This window comes from Mauremys mutica, chromosome 9, assembly GCF_020497125.1.
Source record: "Mauremys mutica isolate MM-2020 ecotype Southern chromosome 9, ASM2049712v1, whole genome shotgun sequence".
NCBI lineage: Eukaryota > Metazoa > Chordata > Testudines > Geoemydidae > Mauremys > Mauremys mutica.
The window spans coordinates 50414369-50440404 of NC_059080.1; the positions used below are offsets into that span (position 1 = coordinate 50414369).

General features: G+C 50.8%; 1 protein-coding gene across 2 annotated transcripts in view; it reads right to left on the reverse strand.

The window, feature by feature from the left end:
- RAB6B (RAB6B, member RAS oncogene family) overlaps window positions 1–26036 on the reverse strand; it is a 149251-nt gene that overhangs the window by 44160 nt on the left and 79055 nt on the right. For both annotated transcript variants that reach the window (XM_045029188.1, XM_045029189.1), the window contains exon 3: window positions 3540–3593. In XM_045029188.1, coding sequence (XP_044885123.1) covers window positions 3540–3593 — 54 coding nt within the window. The remainder of the gene's footprint in view (window positions 1–3539; window positions 3594–26036) is intronic.

Sequence of the window (26036 nt, forward strand, 5' to 3'; positions counted from 1 at the left end):
TCTTTAACATTCCCTTTGGCGTTCCATTTGGAAATATTGCAATCCTCATTTCCTGTCCTAGTCTGTTGGGAGGTGTTGCTGGGTGCTGTTAAGTGGCTGCCATGTTCCATCCCAGAAGGAGCTACATTTCAAGTGTGGGTGAAGTCCAAACTTCGTTAAGTTGTTTGGAGCGATGAAAGGGCATGGTATAGAAATAGGAGCCATTACAGGAGTGTGAATAGAGGCATAAGGGATTTTTCGATTTGCTGGCAATTTTGGGGAAAAAATTAGTTTCAAGTTGACCCGAAAATGAATTTTTCAAAATTTTGGCAAATCGAAAAGTTAAAAAAAAGAAATGTTTGTTATGGGTTGAACAAAATGCCAAGCATTCTTTAAAACATTTTAAAAATAAAACATTGAAGGATGTTTCATAACAAGGTCATTTTGAATAAAAAAATCAAATTGTTTCATTTCAAAACATTCTAACCAAAATGTTTGGTCTTTTTCAGGTTTTTGGGCTGGGGGAGGGTTTTGACACAAATGATTTGGCAGAAATGACACAAATCTGCAAAATGTTTGAATGTCTCCAAATCTGCATTTTTTTTCCAGTTGAAAATTTTTCATCCAGCTCTCCTCAGCTGGCGAAGCAGTGAGAGGGAGTCCAGGACTGAAGGAACATGGAAATGGATAACTATACATGTTTCAGTACTAGATTGACAACCCTGGTGAGTGTTCTCCTTTTCCCCACAGAGCTGTTACAGCCCAGGCAGTGGCAGCACAAGCCTCCCCACACTATCCCAGCTGCATGCCTCAAACCTACTTGGGAAGGACCTGCCCTAGGGTTCAAAGAGGAGTTCGGTCTCCCTGCCTATGAAGTTTGTTGCCCTAGCAGCAAAGGCCATATCTACACAGCCTGCGCCAGCGAACCTCCCAGCCCGAGTCGACAGATTCAGGCCTGTGCTACAGATGGTGGTGTGGACATAGCAGCTTGGGCCGGACCTTGGGCTCAGAAGCTGAGGCAGAGGTTAGCCCAAGCTCCAGCTTGAGCCACAACTTCAAAGTGCTGTCTCCACCGCTAGGTTAAGCAAGGTAACATGAGGCTTGCAGACGCGAGGACTGGGAAGCTTGCTGTCATGGCTGTGTAAACATAGCCAAAGAGGTCAACTAGTGCTGGTCATGAGAGTGCTTTGGAGAACATCAGTCCACTGGGAACTGGAGTGAAGCCACCAACTCCGGTCACCCAGGCCAAATGGGTCACGGCCAACCTGGGATGGATTTCTACTAGTGCACAAAAGGCTCCATAGCCAATTAATAATCCAATAACTAATCTAGACTGAGACTTCCAAAAGAATTTAAGGGAGTTAGGCACCACATTCCCCACCAAACATCAACTCCCTCGGGCCCCATTGAAAATTCCAGCCCCTGTCTCCTATGGAACAACTCCTCTGACTAAAGGAAAATGCGGCTGTAGGGGGAATCCCAGGTCACAGCTGGCATCCAATTGTCGAGAAGTGAGATGGAGGTTGAACACATAAAGGCTCCACTCCTTGGCCAGCGGTGGAGTCCACTGGTGAAAGGATGCATATGAAAACCTGAACCCGAAAGAGAGGTGCAAACTGGGAATTAAGTGTGCGTACTGAGTTGCCTATCACCCCTGGAAACCTGATTTCAAATCTTAGATCACTAAAAGACATGAGTTTGGTGGGCCCCAGCCTAGTCCCTATTTGTTCAGCTCCCCTACCCCCACCATCCAATGATTCTCAGTCCTTGCTCCGGCCTAGTATTACAGGCCAGGACCTTGGTGCACTGGCAGAGCTGTGTTAGGGGGAGCTTGTTCAGCGCCAACTTGAATTCTAATGACTCAGTGCTGTGAGGTTAGTCCCTCACGTTCATGAGCACTGTGTCTACCCACACCATTGCAAAGGCCTAAGACTATGATGTTTTTAAAGAATTGTGGGAGCTGAATTGTCTTCACCCTCCAACTCTTACGTCGGAGACAAATTCCCTTTGAAGGAATGTAGCCATGCCTTCCTGTAGTCATTCCTCCACTCTGACTGCGGCTGAGCTGTGGATTTCATCAGAATGACTGGAATGCTGTTTGAAATAGAACTGGCCCATTAAACCAAAGACAGATGTCTCTGAGTGCATTAACACTGTGACAGTAGTGAGAGGCTGTTTATGGATGAAGCTGTAGCATCTCTCTCATTACATTTCACTTCCATTTCTCTCATTCCCTTGTACAAAATTTCCCCCCCAAATCAATAAATCAAAAACTTGAAACAGATTTCCTTCTAGTGCCATTTTCTGTAAGATCTGTGAGCTGGCAGAATACAGGGGATGGCTGGCCAGTGAGGATAACCTCTTGCCCTTGTCCAGCAAAACTGAGGAGCCAGGGCATTTCTTCCCACCTCCTCAGGGCTCAACCGTGCCTTGAAAGCACTGATCTGCACTAGTAGTCCCACCCCACAGGTTGCACAGGGAGGCACTGCACATGCCCCTCACCGGCACAACCGTTCCCCTTCCCCAGCCCATTTGGGGTGAGTTGTGGTGCTAGCTACATGTGGTCATTGCTCTCCAGTGGCAGAAAGGCCTGCATGGGAGTTAGAAGAGAGAGTGGCCTACGTGGCCATGGACTGCCCAATCTGGTCTTAAAGTACTGGATGGGTGGGTGTGGAGGTGCATCACCCCAAGGGGAGGGTCAAGAGGGAATGGAGACCCAATCTCCCTCAGCGCTCCCAGGAATGCGCACACTGCCCCATGTCCCTGCCCAGAGCAGCCAGCCAGCATGGAAGAGAGGAAGCAGGGCCATCTAATCACCTCTCTCCTCCCCCTGTGTGGCAATTTGTACCCCTGGCACCTCATGGAGGGAGCTGCCCTTGCTTCCCCCTATATGAGGGCTGTGATTGTTCCAAGCACTTTCATGGGGTGTGATGCGTGTATATGTGTGGGGTGAGAACTCTGTCCACACAAGATCAGGGCTTCCATGGGGTGGAGGGGAGCAGAAGGGCGGTGGAGATGGGGGTCTCTAGGCTCTATGTGCAGGGCTGGGACAGAGTTGGCTGTTGTGTCAAAGTTCCCTCCTTTGGGGTGTTTGGTGTAAGTGAGTCAATTGACTGGACTCCTTCAGGGCTTTGGTACTTTGAGGTCAGTCCTTGGTGGAAATGTTCAACCTTCACCCCAACCCAACTGTCCCTCTCTGCTCAAGGGAGGCGACAACTGTCATTCTGGTATGCAGCCATCCTTGCACCCCACTACCAGTGAGGTGACTTCTGAAAGTGCGGTGGAGGAGGTCAGCAGCGAAGCCACATGGGGGAAGTTACTGTGCATGGAGGCAGGGGAAGGGGATTTTAGTCCCCTTAAATATCCAAACTGTGGGTGAAGCCATCTGTGAAAGTCAAACATTGGCAGCACGAAGAGAAAGAGAGGGGCCCAGCTGGGGTATTTGCTGGGGTAGGTTTGGACAGCATAGAAGGGATTATAGCTAGTGGCTCCCTCTTCCACAGGGTCTGCACAGAACTTCTTTTGGCATAGTCAGTGGTTCAGCAGCGTCTGCCACTTACTGTCCGATCTTCCAAGTACATGGTTTTTGATAAGAAGTCAATTCCGATTGTAGCCTGTAAGAGAGGGAGACAGGAAATGAGAGAACATAAGAACGGTCATACTGCGTTAGACCAAAGGTCCATCTAGCCCAGTATCCTGCCTTCCAACAGTGGCCAATGCCAGGTGCCCCAGAGGGAATGAACAGACCAGGTGATCATCAAGTGATCCATCCCGTTGCCCATTCCCAGCTTCTGGTAAACAGAGGCTAGGAACACCATCCCTGTCCCTCCTGGCTAATAGCTATTGATGGACCTATCTTCCATGAACTTATCCAGTTCTTTTTTTAACCCTATTATAGTCTTGGCCTTCACAACATCCTCTGGCAAGGAGTTCCACAGGTTGACCGTGTGTTGTGTGAAAAAATACTTCCTTTTGTTTGTTTTCAACCTGCTGCCTATTAATTTCATTTGGTGACCCCTAGTTCTTGTGTTATGAGAAGCAGTAAATAACACTTCCTTATTTACTTTCTTCACACCAGTCATGATTTTATAGACCTCTATCATATCCCCCCTTAGTCGTCTCTTTTCCAGGCTGAAAAGTCCCAGTCATATGGAAGCTGTTCCATACCTCTAATCATTTTTGTTGCCCTTTTCTGAACCTTTTCCAATTCCAATACATCTTTTTTTGAGATGGGGCAACACATCTGCATGCAATATTCAAAATGTGGGTATGCCGTGGATTTATATAGAGGCAATATGATATTTTCTGTCTTATTATCTATCCCTTTCTTAATGAGTCCCAACATTCTATTCGCTTTTTTTGACTGCTGCTGCACATTGAGTGGCTGTTTTCAGAGAACAATCCACAATGACTCCAAGATCTCTTTCTTGAGTGGTAACAGCTAATTTAGACACCATCATTTTATATGTACAGTTGGGATTATATTTTTCAATGTGCATTACTCTGCATTTAGCAATATTGAATTTCATCTGCCATTTTATTGCCCAGTCACCTAGTTTTGTGAGATCACTTTATAAGTCTTCACAGTCTACTTTGTACTTAACTATTTTAAGTAGTTTTGTATCATCTGCAAATTTTGCCACCTCACTGTTTACCCCTTTTTCCAGATCATTTATGAACATGTTGAACAAGATTGGTCATATTGGGCTGCATTAGTGGGAGCATTGTCAGCAGATTGAGGGTATTGATTATTCCCTTCTATTCGGCACTGGTGAGGCCACATCTGGAGTATTGTGTCCAGTTTTGCCCCCCCACCCCAGAAAGGATGTGGACAAATTGAAGAGAATGCAGCGGAGGGCAAGAAAAATGATCAGGGGGCTGGGGCACATGACTTACGAAGAGAGGCTGAGGGAACTGGGCTTGTTTAGTCTGCAGAAGAGAAGAGTGAGGAGGGGATTTGATAGCAGCCTTCAACTACCTGAAGCGGGGTTCCAAAGAGAATGGAGCTCAGCTTTTTCTCCGTGGTGGCATATGACAGAACAAGGAACAATTATCTCAAGTTGAAGTGAGGGAGGTCTAGGTTGGATATTAGGAAACACTATTTCGCTAGGAGAGTGGTGAAGCACTGGAATGGGTTACCTAGGGAGGTGGTGGAATCTCCTTCCTTAGTGGTTTTTAAGGTCAGGCTTGACAAAGCCCTGGCTGGGATGATTTAGTTGGGGATTAGGTCCTGCTTTTGAGCAGGGGGCTGGACTAGTTGACCTCCTGAGGTCTCTTCCAACCCTAATCTTCTATGAGTCTATGGCCCCAGTACACACCCCTGGGGTCACCACTGTTTACCTCTCTTACCAATTCTGAAAACTGATTATTTATTTCTACTCTTTGTTTTCTATCTCTTATTCAGTTACCAATCCATGAGAGGGCCTTTCCTCTTATTCATAACAGCTTACTTTGCTTAACAGCAGTGGTGAGCTCCAGCCGGTTCGCGCCAGTTCGCGCGAACCGGTTGTTAAATTTAGAAGCCTTTTTAGAACCGGTTGTTCCAGGACAACCAGTTCTAAAAAGCTTTTAAATTTAACAGGCTCCGGCAGCTGTCTGCCCCGCCCCAGCTCATCTCCCCTGAATGCTCCGCCCTCCTTCTCCTCCCCTTCCCCTGCTTCCCGCGAATCAAATGTTCGCGGGAAGCCTGAAAAATGCAGCAACCAGGTAAGCTGGGCGCGCCGGGGGGCTGGAATGGGACGGGACGGTGTGTGCCTGGCCCAGTCCGGCTCCCCCTGGCTCCGGCTGAGCGCCCCAGCCAAGCACCACCAGCTCGGGCTGGTCTCGGCTGAGCGGCTCGGACCCGGCCCAGCTCGGGACCCGCAGCTCCGGCCTGGCCCGGGGAGTCGGGCCCCGCGGCTCCGGCCCCGGTGCTGGGCGAGCGGCTCCAGCCTGGCCCGGCCCGAGGAGTCGGGCCTGCGGCTCCGGCCCTGGTGCCGGCCGAGCGGCTCCAGCCCGGCCCGGCCCGGGGAGTCAGGCCCCGCGGCTCCGGCCCCGGTGCCGGCCGAGCGGCTCCAGCCCAGCCCGGCCCGAGGAGTGAGGCCCCAGGGCTCCGGCCCTGGTGCTGGCCGAGCGGCTCCAGCCCGGCCAGGCCCGGGGAGTCGGACCCCGCGGCTCCGGCCCCGGTGCAGGCTGAGCAGCTCCAGCCCGGCCCGGCGAGTCGGGCCCCGTGGCTCTGGCCCCGGTGCCGGCCGAGCGGCTCCAGCCCGGCCCGGCCCGGGGAGTCGGGCCCCGTGGCTCCGGCCCCGGTGCCGGCCGAGTGGCTCCAGCCCGGCCTGGCCCGGGGAGTCGGGCCCGACGGCACTGGTCGAGGTCCCCGCGGAGCGGACCCGGACCCAGGCACTGTGGTAAGGGGGCAGGGAGTAGGGAGGCGGCGTTCGGTGGGTTGTGGGGGGGTCAGGGTGGTCAGAGGGCAGAGAACAGGGGGATTGAATGGGGGCAAGGGTCCTGGGGGGCAATCAGTAAGGAGCAGGGTTTGGATGAGGTGGTGGGGGCAGTCAGGGACAGAGAGAAGGGGTGGTTGGATGGGGCAGGGGTCCCAGGGGGCCATCAAGAATAAGAGGAGAGGTTGGATGGGGCTGCAAGGGGCAGTCAGGGGACAGGGAAGGGGGGGATGGGTCAGGGGTCTCAGGGGGGTGTCAAGGAACATGGGGGGTTGGACGGGGCATGACCCCAGGGGGGGCATGACCCCCTCATGAGGTGAGGAGGAGGGAACCGGTTGTTAAAATTTTGGCAGCTCATCACTGCTTAACAGCCTTTGGTAAGGGACCTTGGAGTACTGTCATGGATGGATATAAACTGTTCAGGAAGGATAGACAGGGCAGAAAAGGTGGGGGAGTTGCGTTGTATGTAAGAGAGCAGTATGACTGCTCAGAGCTCCAGTATGAAACTGCAGAAAAACCTGAGAGTCTCTGGATTAAATTTAGAAGTATGAACAACAAGGGTGATGTCGTGGTGGGAGTCTGCTACAGACCACCAGACCAGGGGGATGAGGTGGACGAGGCTTTCTTCCAGCAACTAACAGAAGTTGCTAGATCACAGGCCCTGGTTCTCATGGGTGACTTTAATCACCCTGATATCTGCTGGGAGAGCAATACAGCAGTGCACAGACAATCCAGGAAGTTTCTGAAAAGTGTAGGGGACAATTTCCTGGTGCAAGTGCTGGAGGAACCAACTAGGGGAAAAGCTCTTCTTGACCTGCTGCTCACAAACAGGGAAGAAATAGTAGAGGAAGCAATAGTGGATGGGAACCTGGGAGGCAGTGACCATGAGATGGTCGAGTTCAGGATCCTGATACAAGGAAGAAAGGAGAGCAGTAGAACAGAGACCCTGGACTTCAGAAAAGCAGACTTCGACTCCCTCAGGGAACTGATGGGCAAGGTCCCCTGGGAGAATAACATGACGGGGAAAGGAGTCGAGGAAAGCTGGCTGTATTTTAAAGAATCCTTATTGAGGTTGCAGGAACAAACCATCCCGATGTGTAGGAAGAAAAGTAAATATGGCAGGAGACCAGCTTGGCTTAACAGTGAAATCCTTGCTCGTCTTAAACACAAAAAAAACGCTTACAAGAAGTGGAAGATTGGACAAATAACCAGGGAGGAGTATAAAAGTATTGCTCAGGCATGCAGGAGTGAAATTAGGAAGGTCAAATCACAATTGGAGTTGCAGCTAGCCGGAGATGTTAGGAGTAACAAGAAGGGTTTCTTCAGGTATGTTAGCAACAAGAAGAAAATCAAGGAAAGTGTGGGCCCCTTGCTAAATGAGGGAGGGAACCTAGTGACAGAGGATGTGGAGAAAGCTAGTGTACTCAATGCTTTTTTTGCCTCTATCTTCACAGACAAGGTCAGCTCCCAGAGAGCTGCACTCTGCAGCACGGTATGGGGAGGAGGTGACCAGCTCTCTGTGGAGAAAGAAGTAGTTCGGGACTATTTAGAAAAGCTGGATGAGCACAAGTCCATGGGGCCAGATGCGCTGCATCCGAGGGTGCTAAAGGAGTTGGCCGATGAGATTGCAGAGCCATTGGCCATTATCTTTGAAAAATCATGGCGATCGGGGGAGGTCCCGGATGACTGGAAAAAAGCTAATGTAGTGCCCATCTTTAAAAAAGGGAAGAAGGAAGATCCAGGGAACTACAGGCCAGTCAGTCTCACCTCAGTCCCTGGAAAAATCATGGAACAGGTCCTCAAGGAATCAATTCTGAACCACTTAAAGGAGGGGAAAGTGATCAGGAACAGTCAGCATGGATTCACCAAGGGCAAGTCATGCCTGACTAACCTAATTGCCTTCTATGATGAGATAACCGGCTCTGTGGATGAGGGGAAAGCAGTGGATGTGCTATTTCTTGACTTTAGCAAAGCTTTTGATACAGTCTCCCACAGTATTCTTAAGTCTGGGCTGGACGAACGGACAGTAAGGTGGATAGAAAACTGTCACGGAGTGTGGGGGACCCAGGCCCTTCACCCCCGTGCTCCCTACGATTCACCAGGACTCTCAGCCAGCCAGTAAAGCAGAAGGTTTATTTAGACGACAGGAACACAGTCCAACACAGGTCTTGCAGGCCCAGATAACCAGATCTCCCCGGTTAGGTCCATCTTGAGGGGCCTCACAGCCCCCCCCCGGGGATCAGAGCTCGGTCTCCCTGCTCCCCTCTCTTCTTCAGCCCACTTTCCTTTGTCTTCCCTGGCCAGAGGTGTCACCTCCCCTCCCCCAGGCCAAGCTCAGCTCACAGTTTGAATTCCTGCATCTTCACCTAAACCTCTGGCTCTCCCCTCCCCCGCACAGACAGTCTGTGCTTCCTACTCCATTACACCTCTCCCCCCTCCGAGACTGAACTGAGCGGGGTCACTCCAGCCAGTGACCCGGGGAAGTTCGGACCCACCTACAACCTTATGCCGCCCGCGCCCTTTCCCCACCCCAATACCCTTGGGGTGCACCCTGGGCTGGGGCCTTCTCCCCACGTTCCAGTCTGGGGGGCTGTGATTCGGGCTCTCTCGGACCAGAGCCCCCCTTCTGACCCTGGCCCCCCTCCGGACAGGCTCCTCAGGGCGGGGCGAGGGCCTTACAGCCATCTTCCCCCTGTCCCGGGCCTTCCTCCCCCTCTGGCAGACGTCACAGGAGCGGCAGTGCTGCCGGACATGGGCAAAGACCCCAGGCCAGTAATAGTTCTGCAGCAGCCGCTGCTGGGTACGCCAGGCTCCCTGGTGCCCTGAGGGGGGAATGTCATGGGCCCGGCACAGCAGCTGGTGGCGATACTCCTGGGGTACCACCAGCTGCCTCCTGATCCCCCCTGACTCCATCTTCCCTGGGGGAGCCCATTCTCGGTACAGGAGCCCCTTCTCCCACAGGAACCTTTTCCGGCCACCTCGTCCCATGGTCTGTCCCCCCCCCGAGGCTGGCCAGGTCCCCTATCCTCCGCAAGGAGGGGTCTCCCCGCACCGCGGCCTGGTACTCAGCTGCTGGGGCAGGGGCGGGGATCTGCTCTCTCTTCCCAGCTGGGTCTGGGGCCACAGCCTCTCTGGGCCGTGTCCCTGGGCGTTTCCTCCCCACCGGGTCAGGGTCCGGTGTCTCGGCCAAAGTACTTTCCCCGGTGTCAGGGTGCAGAGCCCTGCGTCGACCCTGACTACGGTTCACGGACAGGGCACCCCGGGTGTTACTTGGCCAGTCCTCGAGATCCCCCCCTATTAACACCTCCGTGGGCAAATGTGGGTGCACCCCCACGTCCTTGAGGCCCTCCTTGTCCCCCCACTTTAGGTGTACCCTCGCGACAGGCACCTTGAATGGGGTCCCGATCACACCCCTCAGGGTCAGGTAGGTGTTGGGCACCATCCGATCTGAGCCCACCACCTGTGGCCGGGCCAGCGTCACCTCTGCGCCCGTATCCCAGTACCCAGTGGCCTCCTTCCCGTCTACCTCCAGGGGAACAAGGCACTCGCTCCGGAGGGGTAGTCCCGTGCCCACCCTGTAAACCCCAAACTCAGGGCTGGGAGCATCCAGCCCCTCGGAGGGGTCAACCCGGGGCCCCCCTCCCTCCTTCGCAGGGGGTACGCGGCCCGCCCCCCTTTCCTGCGAACGCTGCCCCTCCTCCAGCTGGGTCTCTACCAAGTTGACCCGGTGTGGGGTTGGTCTGCTCAGTTTGTCCCGGAGCTTGGGGCACTGGGCCCGTACGTGGCCCTGTTGGCCTCATTGATAGCAGCCCATGTCTCGTGGGTCCCCTCGAGGGGGACGGCTGGACCTGACGCCAGATGCTTCCCTTTGATGGGGGCCCTCCCTCGGCTCCTTCTGGGAGGTCCCATGGTGACTCTCTCTCTGCGTTGAGGCAGACCTGCTCCTTCGAGACGCCTCCCTGCCATCCCCTGCCTGACTGTCCACAAACTCGTCGGCCAGCCGGCCTGCATGCTGCAGATTCTCCGGCTTCTGGTCCATTAACCACAGCTTCAGGTCCGACGGGCACTGCTCATACAGGTGCTCCAGTACGACTAGGTCAAGCAGGTCCTCTCTAGTTTGGGCCCCAGCCATCCACTTGCGGGCGTACCCCTGCGCCCGGTTGACCAGTTGCAGGTATGTGCCCTCCCGGGTCTTACGTTGACTCCGGAACCTCTTCCGGTACATCTCCGGGGTCAGCCCAAACTCGCGGAGCAGGGCCTCTTTGAACAGGTTGTAGTCCCGCGCCTCCTCCCCTCTCATTCGGCTGTACACCTCCACGGCGGTGGAGTCCAGTAAGGGGGTGAGGCACCGGATCCTGTCTGCGGGGTCAACCTGGTGCAGCTCGCAGGCATTCTCAAAGGCCGTCAGGAAGGTGTCTATGTCCTCCCCCTCCTTACGCGGGGCCAGGAAGTTCTTATCGAAGCTCTTTGTAGGCTTGGGCCCCCCCTCACTCACCGCAGCCGGGGCCTCCCTGTTGTTCAGCTGGGCCATGGCCAGCTCATGGTGGCGCTGCTTCTCCCTGTCTTCGTATTCGCGTTGCTTCTCCTTCTCTCTCGCCTCGTATTCACGTTGCTTCTCCTTTTCCCTTTCCTCGAATTCACGTTGCCTTTGTCTTTCCTCATATGCCCTCTGTTCCTTACGCTCCTCCATCTCTTTCAGTTGTATCTCTCTCTCCAAGTCCAGCCGCCTGTGCTCCACAGAGGCCGAGCGTCGCCGGGACGATCCCCTGCTGGCCGGGGGGGTCACGGTGCCCTCCGTAGCTGGGCTCCTCCTCCCCCTCCCCCTAGGCCTAGGGGTGGGGGGTCTCGAGGAGCCCTCATCCGCCGACTGGCCACTCCCAGCAGGTACAGACACTGGTGCCTGCGCTGCATCTGCCCGGCTGCTTCCCTCAGAGACAGGGACCGGTTCATTCCTGCGATCTCTCTCCTCCAGCCGGGCAATCAGCTGGGCCTTGGTGAGCTTCCCATGGCGCAGCCCCCCCTGCTTGCACAGCTCCACCAGCTCACACTTGCGCTTCTGGGAATACATCTTCCTGCTGGCCGCTCGCAGGCTGGGGTGTTCGCCACTCCCCACGGGTTCCAGGGGGACCCCTAGTGTGCCAGTCCTTGAGGTCACCACCTCTCTGCCAGGGTCGAGCTGCAGACTCCTCCGCCCCTGGGATCGCTCGCTGTGATCCCCCGGGGGACCCTGTTACTGCAAAGTCCTTCTCTCTGGCCACACTCTCCCAGGGGTTAATCGCCCCTTCGTTTTACTGCTCCCCAGCCACTTACTGAAGGAAGCGCCGTCCACGGGGTGCCGCTGATCCCACCGCTACCACCAGTTGTCACGGAGTGTGGGGGACCCAGGCCCTTCACCCCCGTGCTCCCTACGATTCACCAGGACTCTCAGCCAGCCAGTAAAGCAGAAGGTTTATTTAGACGACAGGAACACAGTCCAACACAGGTCTTGCAGGCCCAGATAACCAGATCCCCCCGGTTAGGTCCATCTTGAGGGGCCTCACAGCCCCCCCCCCGGGGATCAGAGCTCGGTCTCCCTGCTCCCCTCTCTTCTTCAGCCCACTTTCCTTTGTCTTCCCTGGCCAGAGGTGTCACCTCCCCTCCCCCAGGCCAAGCTCAGCTCACAGTTTGAATTCCTGCATCTTCACCTAAACCTCTGGCTCTCCCCTCCCCCGCACAGACAGTCTGTGCTTCCTACTCCATTACAAAAACTGGCTAGATGGTCGGGCTCAATGGGTAGTGATCAATGGTTCCATGTCTAGTTGGCAGCCGGTATCAAGTGGAGTGCCCCAAGGGTCGGTGCTGGGGCCGGTTTTGTTCAATATCTTCATTAACGATCTGGAGGATGGTGTGGACTGCACCCTTAGCAAGTTTGCAGATGACAGTAAACTGGGAGGAGTGGTTGATACGCTGGAGGGTAGGGATAGGATACAGAGGGACCTAGACAAATTAGAGGATTGGGCCAAAAGAAATATGATGAGGTTCAACAAGGACAAGTGCAGAGTCCTGCATTTAGGACGGAAGAATCCCATGCACTGCTATAGACTAGGGACCGAATGGCTGGGCAGCAGTTCTGCAGAAAGGGACCTAGGGGTTACAGTGGATAAAAAGCTGAATATGAGTCAACAGTGTGCCCTTGTTGCCAAGAAGTCTAATGGCATTTTGGGTTGTATAAGTAGGGGCATTTCCAGCAGATCGAGGGATGTGATCATTCCCCTCTATTCAGCACTGGTGAGGCCTCATTTGGAGTACTGTGTTCAGTTTTGGGCCCCACACCACAAGAAGGATGTGGAAAAACTGGAAAGAGTCCAGCGGAGGGCAACAAAAATGATTAGGGGGCTGGAGCACATGACTTACGAGGAGAGGCTGAGGGAACTGAGATTGTTTAGCCTGCAGAAGAGAAGAATGAGGGGGGATTTGATAGCTGCTTTCAACTACCTGAAAGGGGGTTCCAAAGAGGATGGATCTAGACTGTTCTCAGTGGTAGAAGATGACAGAACAAGGAGTAATGGTCTCAAGTTGCAGAGGGGGAGGTTTAGGTTGGACATTAGGAAAAACTTTTTCACTAGTAGGGTGGTGAAGCACTGGAATGGGTTACCTAGGGAGGTGGTGGAATCTCCTTCCTTAGAGGTTTTTAAAGTCAGGCTTGACAAAGCCTTGGCTGGGATGATTTAGTTGGGGATTGGTCCTGCTTTGAGCAGGGGGTTGGACTAGATGACCTCCTGAGGTCCCTTCCAACCCTGAGATTCTATGATTCTATGACTTTCTGAAAATCTAAGTACACTATATCCACTGGATCCCCAATGTCCACATGCTTGTTGACCCCCCCTCAAAGAGTTCCAGTAGATTGATGAGGCATGGTTTCCCTTTATAAAAATCATGTTGACTCTTCCCCAAGAAATTATGTTCATCTATGTATCTGACAATTTTGTTCTTTACTATAGTTTCAACCAGTTTGCCCAATACTGAGGTCAGCCTTACCGGCCTGTAATTCCTGGAGTCACCTCTGGAGCCCTTTTTAAAAATTAGTGTCACATTAGCTATCCTACAGTCATTTGGTACGGAAGATTATTTAAATGATAGCTTACAAACTACAGTTAGTAGTTCTGCAATTTCACATTTGAGTTCCTTCAGAACTCTTGGGTGAATACCATCTACTCTTGGTGATTTATTACTGTTTAGTTTATCAGTTGGTTCCAAAACCTCCTCTAATGATACCTCAGTCTGGGACAGTTCCTCAGATTTATCATCTAAAAAGAATGGCTCAGGTTTGGGAATCTCTCTCACATCTTCAGCTGTGAAGACCAATGCAAAGAATTCATTTATTTTCTCTGCAATGGCCTTATCATCCTTGAGAGCTCCTTTAACATCTCGATCGTCCAGTGGCCTCATTGGTTGTTTAGCAAGCTTCCTGCTTCTGACGTACGTACAAAAAAATTTTTTTGCTATCACTTTTTGAGTCTTTGGCTAGCTGTTCCTCAAATTCTTTTTTGGCCTTCCTAAGTATATTTTGACACTTCATTTGCCAGTGTTTATGCTCCTTTCTAGTTTCCTCATTAGGATTTAACTTTCACTTTTGGCACTGTACCTTTTAATTTCTGTTTAACTAACTTCCTCATTTTTGTGTACTCCCCCTTTCTGAAATGAAATGCTATGGTGTTGGACTGCTATGATGTTTCCCCTCTCACAGGGATGTTAAATTTAATTATATTATGGTCACTATTACCAAGCGGTCCAGCTATATTCACCTCTTGGACCTAATCCTGTGCTCCACTTAGGACTAATTCAAGAATTGCCTATCCTTTTGTGGGTTCCAGGACTAGCTGCTCCAAGAAGCAGTCATTTAGGGTGTCAAGAAACTTTACCTCTGCATCCCGTCCTGAGGTGACAGGTATCCAGTCAATATGGGGATAGTTGAAATCCCTCAGTATTATTGAGTTTTTTATTTTTATAGCCTCTCTAATCTCCCTGAGCATTTCACAGTCACTATCACCATCCTGGTCAGGTGATTGGTAATATAGCCCTATTGCTATATTCTTATTCTTAGAGCGTGTAATTACTATCCATAGAGATTCTATGGAACAGTTTGATTCATTTAAGATTTTTACTTCATTCGATTCTACGCTTTCTTTCACATATAGTGGCACTCCCCCACCAGCATGACCTGTTCTATCCTTCCAATATATTTTGTACTCTGGTATTTACTGTGTCCCATTGATTATCCTCATTCCACCAAGTTTCAGTGATGCCTATTATCAATATCCTAATTTAATACGAGGCACTCTAGTTCACCCATCTTATTATTTAGACTTCTAGCATTTGTATATAAGCACTTTTTAGCTGTCTGTCATTATATGATGTAATTGAATGGGACTCTTTCATTTGACTGTTTCTCATCAGAGGCGCATCAAAGGTCACTATGGGGCAAAGTCAAACTGTCCAAACTTTAAATTACAGTATGTGCAGCAAAAGGGACTCTTGCATCAAGTCTTGCTTGAGCAAGGCAGTAAGTATTCAGCAACCCTCCCAATTCCCCCACCTCTTTGCTATTTGCATCCTTTCCCATGCCCAGCCAATGAACTGCAGAGTAAAGCTGGCTGGGAAAGTTTTCCTGTCCTACCAAAGTTTTGAGATTTCAATTTTTTTCCCCATTTCAAATCAAGAGAAAAAGGTGAAACCCTGAAAATTTTCACAAACTGAAAAGCTGTTTTTTTCTGTTTGGGTCAATTAAAATGTTTTGTTTACACTTTTATCAGTTTTAATTTTCCTCTGCTTAAATTTCAAAACAAGAATTCATTTTGAAAACAGGAAAACAGATTTTTTTCATCATTTTTTAAACTTTTTAAAAAGATTTTGAATCAAGAAATTCACTGAAAAAGACCCTTCCCCTATGAAGTTATGTTTTTGATGAATTGGCATTTTCTGACGAAAAAATATTCCCAGAATTTTCCAGAATGGGTGTCTTTACATGTCACAGCATGGGAACAACAACAATTCCTGGGACATTACGGAGTGATGGAGTTGTCAGCAGGGTGTATCAAAAAATCTAGGCTCCAAATCTGCTATTGATAAAGGGTGGGCAGACTGGTGTGCCTGACGGGTACCTCACTGAAGTAATTGAATTAAAGCTAGGTTGCAAAATCAAAGTGCCTAAATTAGGCAAGGGATGTCTAGAATGGGTATGTAGGTGTCTAAATACAGGGTTACGTTCACAACTGTAGGCCCCCACATTTGAAAATCTTGCCCTCGGTGAATGGCACCAAATAAAGTGGCCCCTATTGTGAAGAACTCACACTGTGAAGGCACAAAAGGACACAGTTCTATACAGAAAACGCCCATATGGCAGTATCGCATACATACAGTAGATGGGGAAGGGCGAACAGACAAACTTCCTCTAATTCACCGTTGTGAACTGCACTCTATATCTGGCTGAATAAATGACACAAGACTGAATCTAAATCCTGATCACAGAAAGCTCTTTCCCCATTAAAATACAAACCATTTGACAATAGCCAGTTCCGATTAGTTTCCTGACCCCGTCTCCCAGGTCTGGGCCCACTTCCTTTGACACAAAAGCCTTCCCACCACAACTGTACAAGTGCTGTAGTTGGATTGAAAACGTTCCCGTGTATAGTGCGTGGATGATGGCAAAGCAGGGGCGCCAGAACAGGGGTAAGGGGTAGAGAAGAGGGAGCAGGGGACAGGGTCTTCAGGGGAAGAGGAAGCTCAGGAGTGGGCCCTCGGGTGAAGGGTAGGGTGACCAGGTGTCCGGTTTTCGACCGGAACACCCAGTCAAAGAGAGACCCTGGCGACTCCAGTCAGTACCACCGTGGTGCTAAGGCAGGCTAGTCCCTACCTGTCCTGGCTGGCACCACGCTGTGCCCCGGAAGCGGCCAGCAGGTTCAGATTCTAGGCAGCGGGGCCGCAGTGCTCTGTGCGCTACCCCCACCCAGAGCACCCAGAGCTGAGGGGGGGTAGTGCCTGTGGGCAAGAGTGGTGCATGAAGCCTCCTGGCCCCCCGCCTAGGACTTGGACCTGCTGGCCGCTTCCAGGGTGCACGCAGCATGGTGCCAGGACAGCCAGGCAGCGTGCCTTAGCACCCCTGCTGTGCCACGGACTGGGAGCCGACAGAGGTAAGCCCCTGTCCCAACACCGAGCCCCAACCCCCTGCCCCAGCCCTGAGCCCCCCCCCGAAACCCAGAGCACCCTCCTGCACCCCAAAACTCTCATCCCTGGCCCCACCCCAGTGCCCGCACCCCCAGCCCAGAGCCCTCAACCCATCCCACATCCCAACCCCCTGTCCCAGCCCAGAGCCCCTCCCAAACTTGATCCCCTCATCCCTGGCCCCACCCCAGAGCCAGCACCGCAGCCCAGGGCCCTCACCCCCTCCTGCATCCCAAACTTTTCATCCCTGGCCCCACCCCAGTGCCTGCACCCCCAGCCCAAAGCTTTCAACCCCTCCCGCACTGCAAACCCTGCCCCGGCCCAGAGCCCCCTCCCACACCCTGAACCCTTCATTTCTGGCCCCACCCCAGAGCTCGCACCCCCAGCTACAGCCCTCCCCCAGCCCAGTGGAAATGGGTGAGGGCGGGGGAGAGTGAGCCACCGAGGGAGAAAAAATGTAGTGACTGGGGGGGCAGGGCCCGGGTGTTTGGTTTTGTGTGACTAGATAGTTGGCAATCCTAGTGAAGGGTTGGTGTGAGGGCAGGGCCTCGGGGGCGAAACTGGACAGGAAGAGGCAAGGTGTGGGTGAAGCAGGTGCAGGAAGAGGTGGAATGGGGGTGGAGTGGGCGTAGGAAGAGGTGGAGTGAGGGCAGGGCCTGGGGATGAGGGGAGTTGAGCAGCCCCCCGGGGAAAGGAGGAAACTGGTGTCTGTGATTCTGAGCCCCTTGATTGCTCCTCCTCCCCTTTAAATGCTTGACAGGGGGCGAAGTGGGATTTAAGAGATAAAAGCAATGGAGACAGTCAAGAGATTAGCTGGATATCTGACCAGCCGCCCCCCCTCCCCCCCCCCCCCCCCGCTCGGAGGCTAGTAACCTAGTTTCAATGCTCTGAAGCTCAGAGGCACTTAAATATACATCACTTAAGCACTGCTGCTGACTTGAGAACAAAGGGGATGGGGGTGGAGAGGCAGGGATGGGGATGAGGAGAGCTGGACAAAGCAATTATATCCCTCCAACACGCTGATGTGGTGGAGAAGGGAGAGAAGGGGTGAGAGAGAAGGCTGAAGAGAGGCAGTGACAAGCCAGCAGAAAGAGGAACACTAGACCCCTCCTTGGACACTACTGCTGCTGAGGAGTGCAGAGCACGAGGCATTGGAAGATGGCGTGAAAGGAGAGGGAACGAGATCAGAGTGATGCACATGAGTCAGAAGGAGGACCCAAGTCTGGGGATAGCCAGAGGACACATTAGGTGTCAATGCCCATTGCCAGACAGCCCTGAATACCTAGAAGGCTGGTGTTGCAAAGTGCAGTCTCCTTAAGGGATCGTTCCTGTGGCTCGAGGCTCCTAGGAGATGGAACATGTTATGCTGAGGGATGGGCACCTCGACTTAATGAACTGTTTTTAAAACTATGCATACTACAGAGCATTACAAATGGGAGTCATGTGAGCACGGCTAACCCAGTTGTGGTGGAACAGAGAAGCAGACCAACAGGAATCTGTGCATTAAGGATTGTGGGCAGGCTGCCCCTCACCTACGCTCTTCAAATGGAGCGGTCAGCCCATTCCTCTAGTGTTTGGAAACATTGGAATAGACTGTGCCTAATCTCTTCCCTGGCAGAGTTGGGGAGTGCCATTTATCAGGAGGCAGATTCAGCTGACTCACTAGAAGGCTGCAGTCGCCCCATCCTAGATAGAAATGTAGGGCTGGAAGATGCCTCAAGAGGTCATCTAGTCCCTCCCCCCATCTGAGGCAAGATTAAGGATATCTAGAGCCTCCCTGACAGGTAATAGCCATAGCTGCAACCAGCCTCCATCAGAGAGCCCTGCTTTAGCACATCTGTAGTTTTTGGTTTGAAAATTCAGGCCCTTAGAATGGGAAACACTCATGCAAACCTAAACAATGCTGTTGTCATGATTTATGCTGCCCCTCAAACCATGATTATACCTTCTCATATGGATGAGGCAGTCTAGGAGAGCATGAATCCTGTAAGCCAGTATAAATAGTTTTACACTGGATGCTTTCCTTTAGAAGAAATCAGAATGAGTTGTGATGTATTTATGCACAAATACAGAATGAGGGAGAACTGGCTAGGCAGCAGCACTGCTAAGAAGGATCTGGGAGTTGTGGTGGATCACAACCTTGACATGAGTCAACCATGTGAAGCTGTTGCAAAAAAAGCAAATGCAATTTTAAGTTGCATTAACAGAGGCATAGCATGCAAGTCATGGGAGGTGATAGTACTGCTCTACTCAGCGCTGGTTAGGCCTCCGCTTGAGTACTGTGTCCAATTTTGGTCACCAATGCATAGAAAGGATGTGAAGAAACTGGAAAAGATCCAGAGGCGAGCAACAAAGATGATCAAAGGGATGGAATGCAAGCCATATGGGCAAAGTCTGAAGGAATGGGGTATGTTTAGTTTGGAAAAGAGGAGATGAAGGGGGGACCTGATCGTGGTCTTCAAATACTTCAAAGTCTGCCATAAAATATATAGAGAAAAGTTGTTCTCTCTTGCCACAGAGGCAGGACAAGATGCAATGGTTTCAAACTACAGCATAGCAGATTTAGATTAAATCTCAGGAAAATCTTCCCAACTGTAAGAACAGTAGGGCAATGGGACAGACAACTAGGGAGATTGTGGAAGCTCCTTCACTGGAGGTTTTCAAAAGGAGGCTGGATAATCACCTGTCTTGGATGGTTTAGACCCAACAAATCCTGCATCTTGGCAGGGAGTTAGACTAGATGACCCTTGCAGTCCCTTCTAACTGTATGGGTCTATGATCGGAGTGCTTGTCACAGCGCTCAGCAAACAGTCCCCACAAGCCATGTGTCTAGACTGGTACTAGGTTTGTTGGGTTGGGCCATTTTGTGATAGCACTCCCCCTCTGAGAATCAAGCTGGGCACCCAAATATCATTAGCTGATTTTGAAAAGAGAGGCCTTCCTGTGTTTGTTAGTATCAGTGAATGTGATTTACCAGCTGGCATTAAAGAGAACTGTCATCCATGTGGCCAGCCCCACTTTGAGAACTGCTGTCACTGATAGAAACAGGTCAGTTAACGTGGACGATGTCTGCTGCCCAGCCCGAGCATAAGAGCTCGAGAGTCTTGCCCACATGCTCGGGGTTCAGCTGATCGCCATATTTGGGGTCAGGAAGGAATTTTCCTCCAGGGTAGATTGGCAGTGGCCCTGGAGGTTTTTCGCCTTCCTCCGCAGCATGGGGCAGGGGTCGCTTGCTGGAGGATTATCTGCTACTTGAAGTCTTTAAATCAGGATTTGGGGACTTCAACAGCTGAGTCAAGGGAGAGAATTATTTCATGAGTGGGTGTGTCAGCTTTTGTGGCCTGCATCTTGCGGGAGGTCAGACTAGATGATCATAATGGTCCCTTCTGATCTTAAGTTCTATGATTCTATGATAAGAGTCCACAGCCACAGAAATGCAAGCTCTCGTATGACAAGTACAAGACTGAATGAGAAGTCCAGATCCATCAGTTCAGGCCTGGCTGCAGCAGCTATAATCATCTGAGTGCAAGGCACCAAAAAAGAAACAACAGAAGAATAGTGTGTGAAATGGGGAACTTTAGGTAATTTGACCATTTGCTAAACCTTAGAGAAAATGTTCCTTCCCCTTGTCCTACATTCTGATGGCCATGGCTCTCCAATCACCTACTGCAGGGAGGCAGGACGTGAACAGTATGGGGCTGCAGCCAGCCAATCACAGAAGCTGGAATTTAGAAAGGAGCCTAAGGGCTTATCTACATGGGGACATTCAGGAATGTTAATCCAAATTAACTGTTTAAATGGATTAGTTGAACCCCGTTAAATCCTAGTGTGAACACTCTAATTCAGAATTAAAGTGGCCTGAAGTTGATTTAGCTTAATTCACATCCAAACTAAACTAAACTAAATCAAATTAAGGCCTCTTTAATTCTGAATCAGAGCACCCACCCAGGGGTTTAATGCAGTTTTACAAATCCACTTTAAATTCACATGGTTCATCAATTTGGAATCATAGAATATCTGGGTTGGAAGGGACCTCAGGAGATCATCTAGTCCAATCCCCTGCTCAAAGCAGGACGAATACCCACCTAATTCATCCCAGCCAGGGCTTCGTCAAGCCTGACCTTAAAAACCTCTAAGGAAGGAGATTCCACCACCTCCCTCGGTAACCCATTCCAGTGCTTCACCACCCTCCTACTGAAAAAGTTTTTCCTAATATCCAACCTAAACCTCCCCCACTGCAACTTGAGACCATTACTCTTTGTTCTGTCATCTGCTATCACTGAGAACAGTCTAGATCCATCCTCTTTGGAACCCTCTTTCAGGTATTTGAAAGCAGCTATCAAATCACATCCGCCAACTCCTTTAGCACCTTCATTGGACTTGTGCTCATCCAGCTTTTCTAAATAGTCCTGAACCACTTCTTTCTTCACAGAGGGCTGGTCACTTCCTCCCCATGCTGTGCTGCCCAGTGCAATAGTCTGGGAGCTGACCTTGTTCATGAAAACAGAGGCAAAAAAGCATTGAGTACATTAGCTTTTTCCACATTCTCTGTCATTAGGTTGCCTCCCGCATTTAGTAAGGGGCCCACATTTTCCTTGATTTTCTTCTTATTGCTAACATATCTGAAGGAACCCTTCTTGTTACTCTTAACATCCCTTGCTAGCTGCAACTCCAAGTGTGATTTGGCCTTCCTGATTTCATTCCTGCATGCCTGAGCAATATTTTTATACTCCTCCCTGGTCATTTGTCCAATCTTCCACTTTTTGTAAGCTTCTTTTTTGTGTTTAAGATCAGCAAGGATTTCACTGTTAAGCCAGGATGGTCACCTGCCATATTTACTATTCTTTCTACACATCAGGATGGTTTGTTCCTGCAACCTCAACAAGGATTCTTTAAAATACAGCCAGCTCTCCTGGACTCCTTTCCTCCTCATGTTATTCTCCCAGGGGATCCTGTTGATCAGTTCCCTGAGGGAGTCAAAGTCTGCTTTTCTGAAGTCCAGGGTCCTTATTCTGCTGCTCTCCTTTCTTCCTTGTGTCAGGATCCTGAACTCAACCATCTCATGGTCACTGCCTCCCAGGTTTCCATCCACTTTTGCTTCCCTTACTAATTCTTCCCAGTTTGTGAGCAGCAGGTCAAGAAGAGCTCTGCCCCTAGTTGGTTCCTCCAGCACTTGGACCAGGAAATTGTCCCCTACACTTTCCAAAAACTTCCCTGATTGTCTGTGCACCACTGTATTGCTCTCCCAGCAGATATCAGGGTGATTGAAGTCTCCCATGAGAACCTCGGCCTGTGATCTAGTAACTTCTGTTAGTTGCCGGTCGAAAGCCTCGTCCACCTCATTCCCCTGGTCTGGTGGTCTATAGCAGATTCCCATCACATCATCACCCTTGTTGCTCACACTTCTAAACTTAATCCAGAGACTCTCAGGTTTTTCTGAAGTTTCATACCGGAGCTCTGAGCAGTCATACAGCTCTCTTACATACAACGCAACTCCCCCACCTTTTCTGCCCTGCCTGTACTTCCTGAACAGTTTATATCCATCCATGACAGTACTCCAGTCATGTGAGTTATCCCACCAAGTCTCTGTTATTCCAAACACATCATAATTCCTTGACTGTGCCAGGACTTCCAGTTCTCTCTGCTTGTTTCCCAGGTTTCTTGCATTTGTGTATAGGTACTTAAGATAACTTGCTGATTGTCCCACTTTCTCAGTATGAGGCAGGAGTCCTCCCCTCTTGCACTCTCCTGCTGGTGCTTCCTCCCGGTATCCCATTTCCCCACTTACCTCAGGGCTTTGGTCTCCTTCCCCCGGTGAACCTAGTTTAAAGCCCTTCTCACTAGGTTAGCCAGCCTGCTTGCAAAGATGCTCTTCCCTCTCTTTGTTAGGTGGAGCCGGTCTCTGCCTAGCACTCCTCCTTCTTGGAACACCATCCCATGGTCAAAGAATCAAAAGAGCAGCGAACAGCAGAGGCTAACAGAGGGAGTTTGCCTGGGATCTGTCTGAGAGGAGGTACGCTAAGTGCTGCATTAGGGGCCTGTGTTGGTGAGTATCTGAGTGTCTGTTGTGGGGACAGTTTGTCAGTTTGACCATGTGCTTGATTGTTTGAAAAGTGTGAATTGGGAGTGCTTTGTTCCAGGTGGGCCTTGAGTGGGCCTGACTGTTATAAAAAGGCAGTCAGCAGCGAACCAGCTGAGTGGCGAACAGCGGAGGCTAACAGAGGGAGTTTGCCTGGGGAGGGTGCACTGAGGCTTTCATCTTGCACGCTTTTCTGAGTAGTTAGTGCAACAGCTGAGGAAGCTCTTAGAAGGAAGGAAATATGGATGCTGAGCATTCAGCTGTTGTTACCTGCACAGGATGTGCCATGTTTGTCTTTCTTCCACAGGACAGAAATGACTTTGTCTGTACAAAGTGCAAGCTGGTCTCCATATTGGAAGAGAAGGTTTGAGGTCTGGAGAAACAAGTATCTACCCTGCGTTGCATAAAAGAAACTTACCTGCGTGTCCCTGTGTAGACAAGACCTATGAGTGCCTAACTCCCTTAGGTGGCTTTGAAAGTCCCAGCCAGAGTTTCTGAGTGTATTGCCTCAGCTGTCTAACATGAAGAAAGGAAGAGCAGCGAAGCACCTTCCTACCTTCCCTTATTGTCATTTCCTTTGAAATTCCCTATTTTGAATGAAAGGGCAGCTCCAACAGAGGCCATAGTCCAGTGAGGGCTGGGTACTGCCCTGTGGGTCCTTCCAAAGTGCACTCCTTGCCCCAGTAGTGAGGAAGGAATGTTGTTTTTGAGGTGCTGATTCAGCAGACAGCCCAGCTGGTGGGGCAGCAGCAACTGCACCAAGATGATTTTGCAAAAAGGCCCAGAAACACATTTTCACGGGCAACCAGAGGAGAGGGTGACTTACCTTTATAGCTGCTGCTGGTTTGCAGGGTGGGGCTGGGAAGCTGGACCCCACCAGTGGGAGGTGCTGCAGGCCCAGCAGCAAATGGCAGTTAGTCCATCTTCACTGGTTAGCCCCAGTGCCTCTAAAATTTGCTGTGATTGGCTGATGGGTTGTGAGGAAACCAGCCACTTCTACTCTCCTTGTGTTTAGTGGCGGGTTGGGTAGCAGCAGGCTCCATCCATCTTGCTAGGAGGGGATTATGAATGGGGCACCAGGGTCTGTTGCTGATGCCGGTCTGAGGGGGAACCTCTTGGACTTTGCACAGCGCAGGCACAGTCTCCTAGGTGTGAGGGTGATATTACCACTGGTATTTCAGCAGTGCCACAAAGCCGCGATCAGGGTCAGGGGCCCCACAAATGCATGGTGAGAGACAGTTCCTGCCCCAAAGCACTTCCAGGCTAAGATGAAGACAGAACATAACAAGTGGGTTCAACACACGATGAGAACGGAGGAGGAGGGGGGACTTCGTTGAGAGTTAGGCACCTAAATGCCTGTGAGGATCTGGGGCAGAGTCAGATGCAACTGGATTTCTTTTAGTTCTTCTTTTTCTCTTATTATAAGTTCCGCTGCCTAGTTCCTTTCCTTGTGTTTTTCCTTTGATTTATTTCAATAGCAGTAAATCTTCGCTCTTGCCTGCTTCTTGACAATTTTATTCCACTAGGTAACAAGGGAAAGTCACATATTCAAATGTCTGTGTTTCAGCGTTAGCCCACAAATGGCAGTTAGTGCATCTTCACTGGTCCCGTTGTCCCTTGTCCAGGTTATGGGCCACACGCTGCCTCCCAGTCATCCCAGCTGGCTCTCTCTTTGGAAGGTGTTTGTGTGTATGGGGGAGGCTTCTCCTCCTGCAGCCCCTTGCCCCCACATTCCTGCCCCTCTCCCAGCAAGCAGCCACACAGGGCTCCATCTCCATGTGTTCGGGGAGGGTGAGGGCACTGGGACCCTGCCTCTCCCACTGATGTCTCTCAGGATGCTCTAGCTGGGACTTCCTGCCCCCTGCTGTTCTCTGAGTCCTCCGAGGTGCACAGGTGCACCCTGGAAAGGGGCTGGAGCTCAGCTCCCATGTGCTCGGGCGAGGACTGGGGAGAGGGTGATGATATAATTATTTCAAAGGATCACCGCTATGGGCGTTAATGAGTGTGGGGGGTATTTAGAGCTCACATGTCTGCGGAGGTTGAGAAAGCGGGACAAAGCCCTTTCCCAGCAAATTGGTCTTAGATTTAGTGCCTGTCCCGGGGAGGTGTGGGGCTCCTGCATGCAAGAGGGGCTATAGGCCTTGGGATTAAAAAGGCCCATAAAGGCCTGGGTTGGCGTGAGACAGGCTCCAGCACTGAAAGGGAACCAGCTTGGGGGAAGCTGTTGTCCTCACCCCTCTCACTGCTGCCAGGATGGGTCACTTTTAGGAACGATCCTGCTTGTTGTTAAATTTGCAGCCGCTTGGATATAAATCAAATGCTTGGGCCAATCACTGGCACCTGCCGCCTCTGGCAATGTGTTGAATTGCTGTGGAACTGGTGGGAATGGCTGCAAACATTACCATCGGCAGCCATCTTGGAGCAGGCAAGGGCATTTTGGAAGTGCTGTGTGCCTTGGTAACTGTTATCTTTCCTTTACCCACAGTGCTTTGCAGTGTGAAACTGACTGCATTTCTCTCCCTAATTGGGGCAGTCAGAAGAGAAGGAGAAGTCACCAAACTATTTAACTTGGGACAGCAGCAATCAAATATTTACCAAGCAGAGCTATTGCTTGTGTTTGCAGAATCCAGCATGGCCATAATGGATGTGAGGGAGCCTTTAATACACCAATCAATACAGCCTGCTCAGACTATGCCTGCCCTTTGATGTATTATTTAATTGCTTGTAAAAGGTGAAAGAGCTGTTTGTTCACTTCAATCAATCGCAACACTGATTAGATCAGGTGGCCCTGGGATCCCAACATTGCTGAGGAAATGGCTGTCAAATGTCACTCGTCCTTTTTCTCTCAGCTAAAAAGCATAACCTCTTTCAAACTACATGTTGTGAACATACTGGCTCTTGGCCCCACTGGGAACCCCTTCTAATCTGAGGAGGTGAAGGAGTGGTCTCCAGGTCGGGGATTAAGAACAATCAGCAAAGAAGGGAGGGAAGTGGGGACTCAGCAAATATGGAGAGTGACTTCCTGTCATGCACTGTACCTCAAGACAGTGCCCTGTAAGTCCCACGTTCACTCACCACTTGTATATGGTTCCAATATTTTGTACAAAAAATGCCTTGTAAGGTATCATAAAGTCATGATCTGCTGAAACTCATTGTTCTGTCCAAATATGTATATCATTATTGTATATGGAGTTATGAGATTTTGGTATATGGTTGTTATTGAAATAGGTTGTGAGTCTCAAAGGAGGTGACCCACAGCCAGCAACCAGCCATTGACCAGCAGGGGAATTGTAAACAAGAGAGTTACAATTCAATAAGAGACACTTACTCCAGCTACACACAACGGCGCTTGCTTA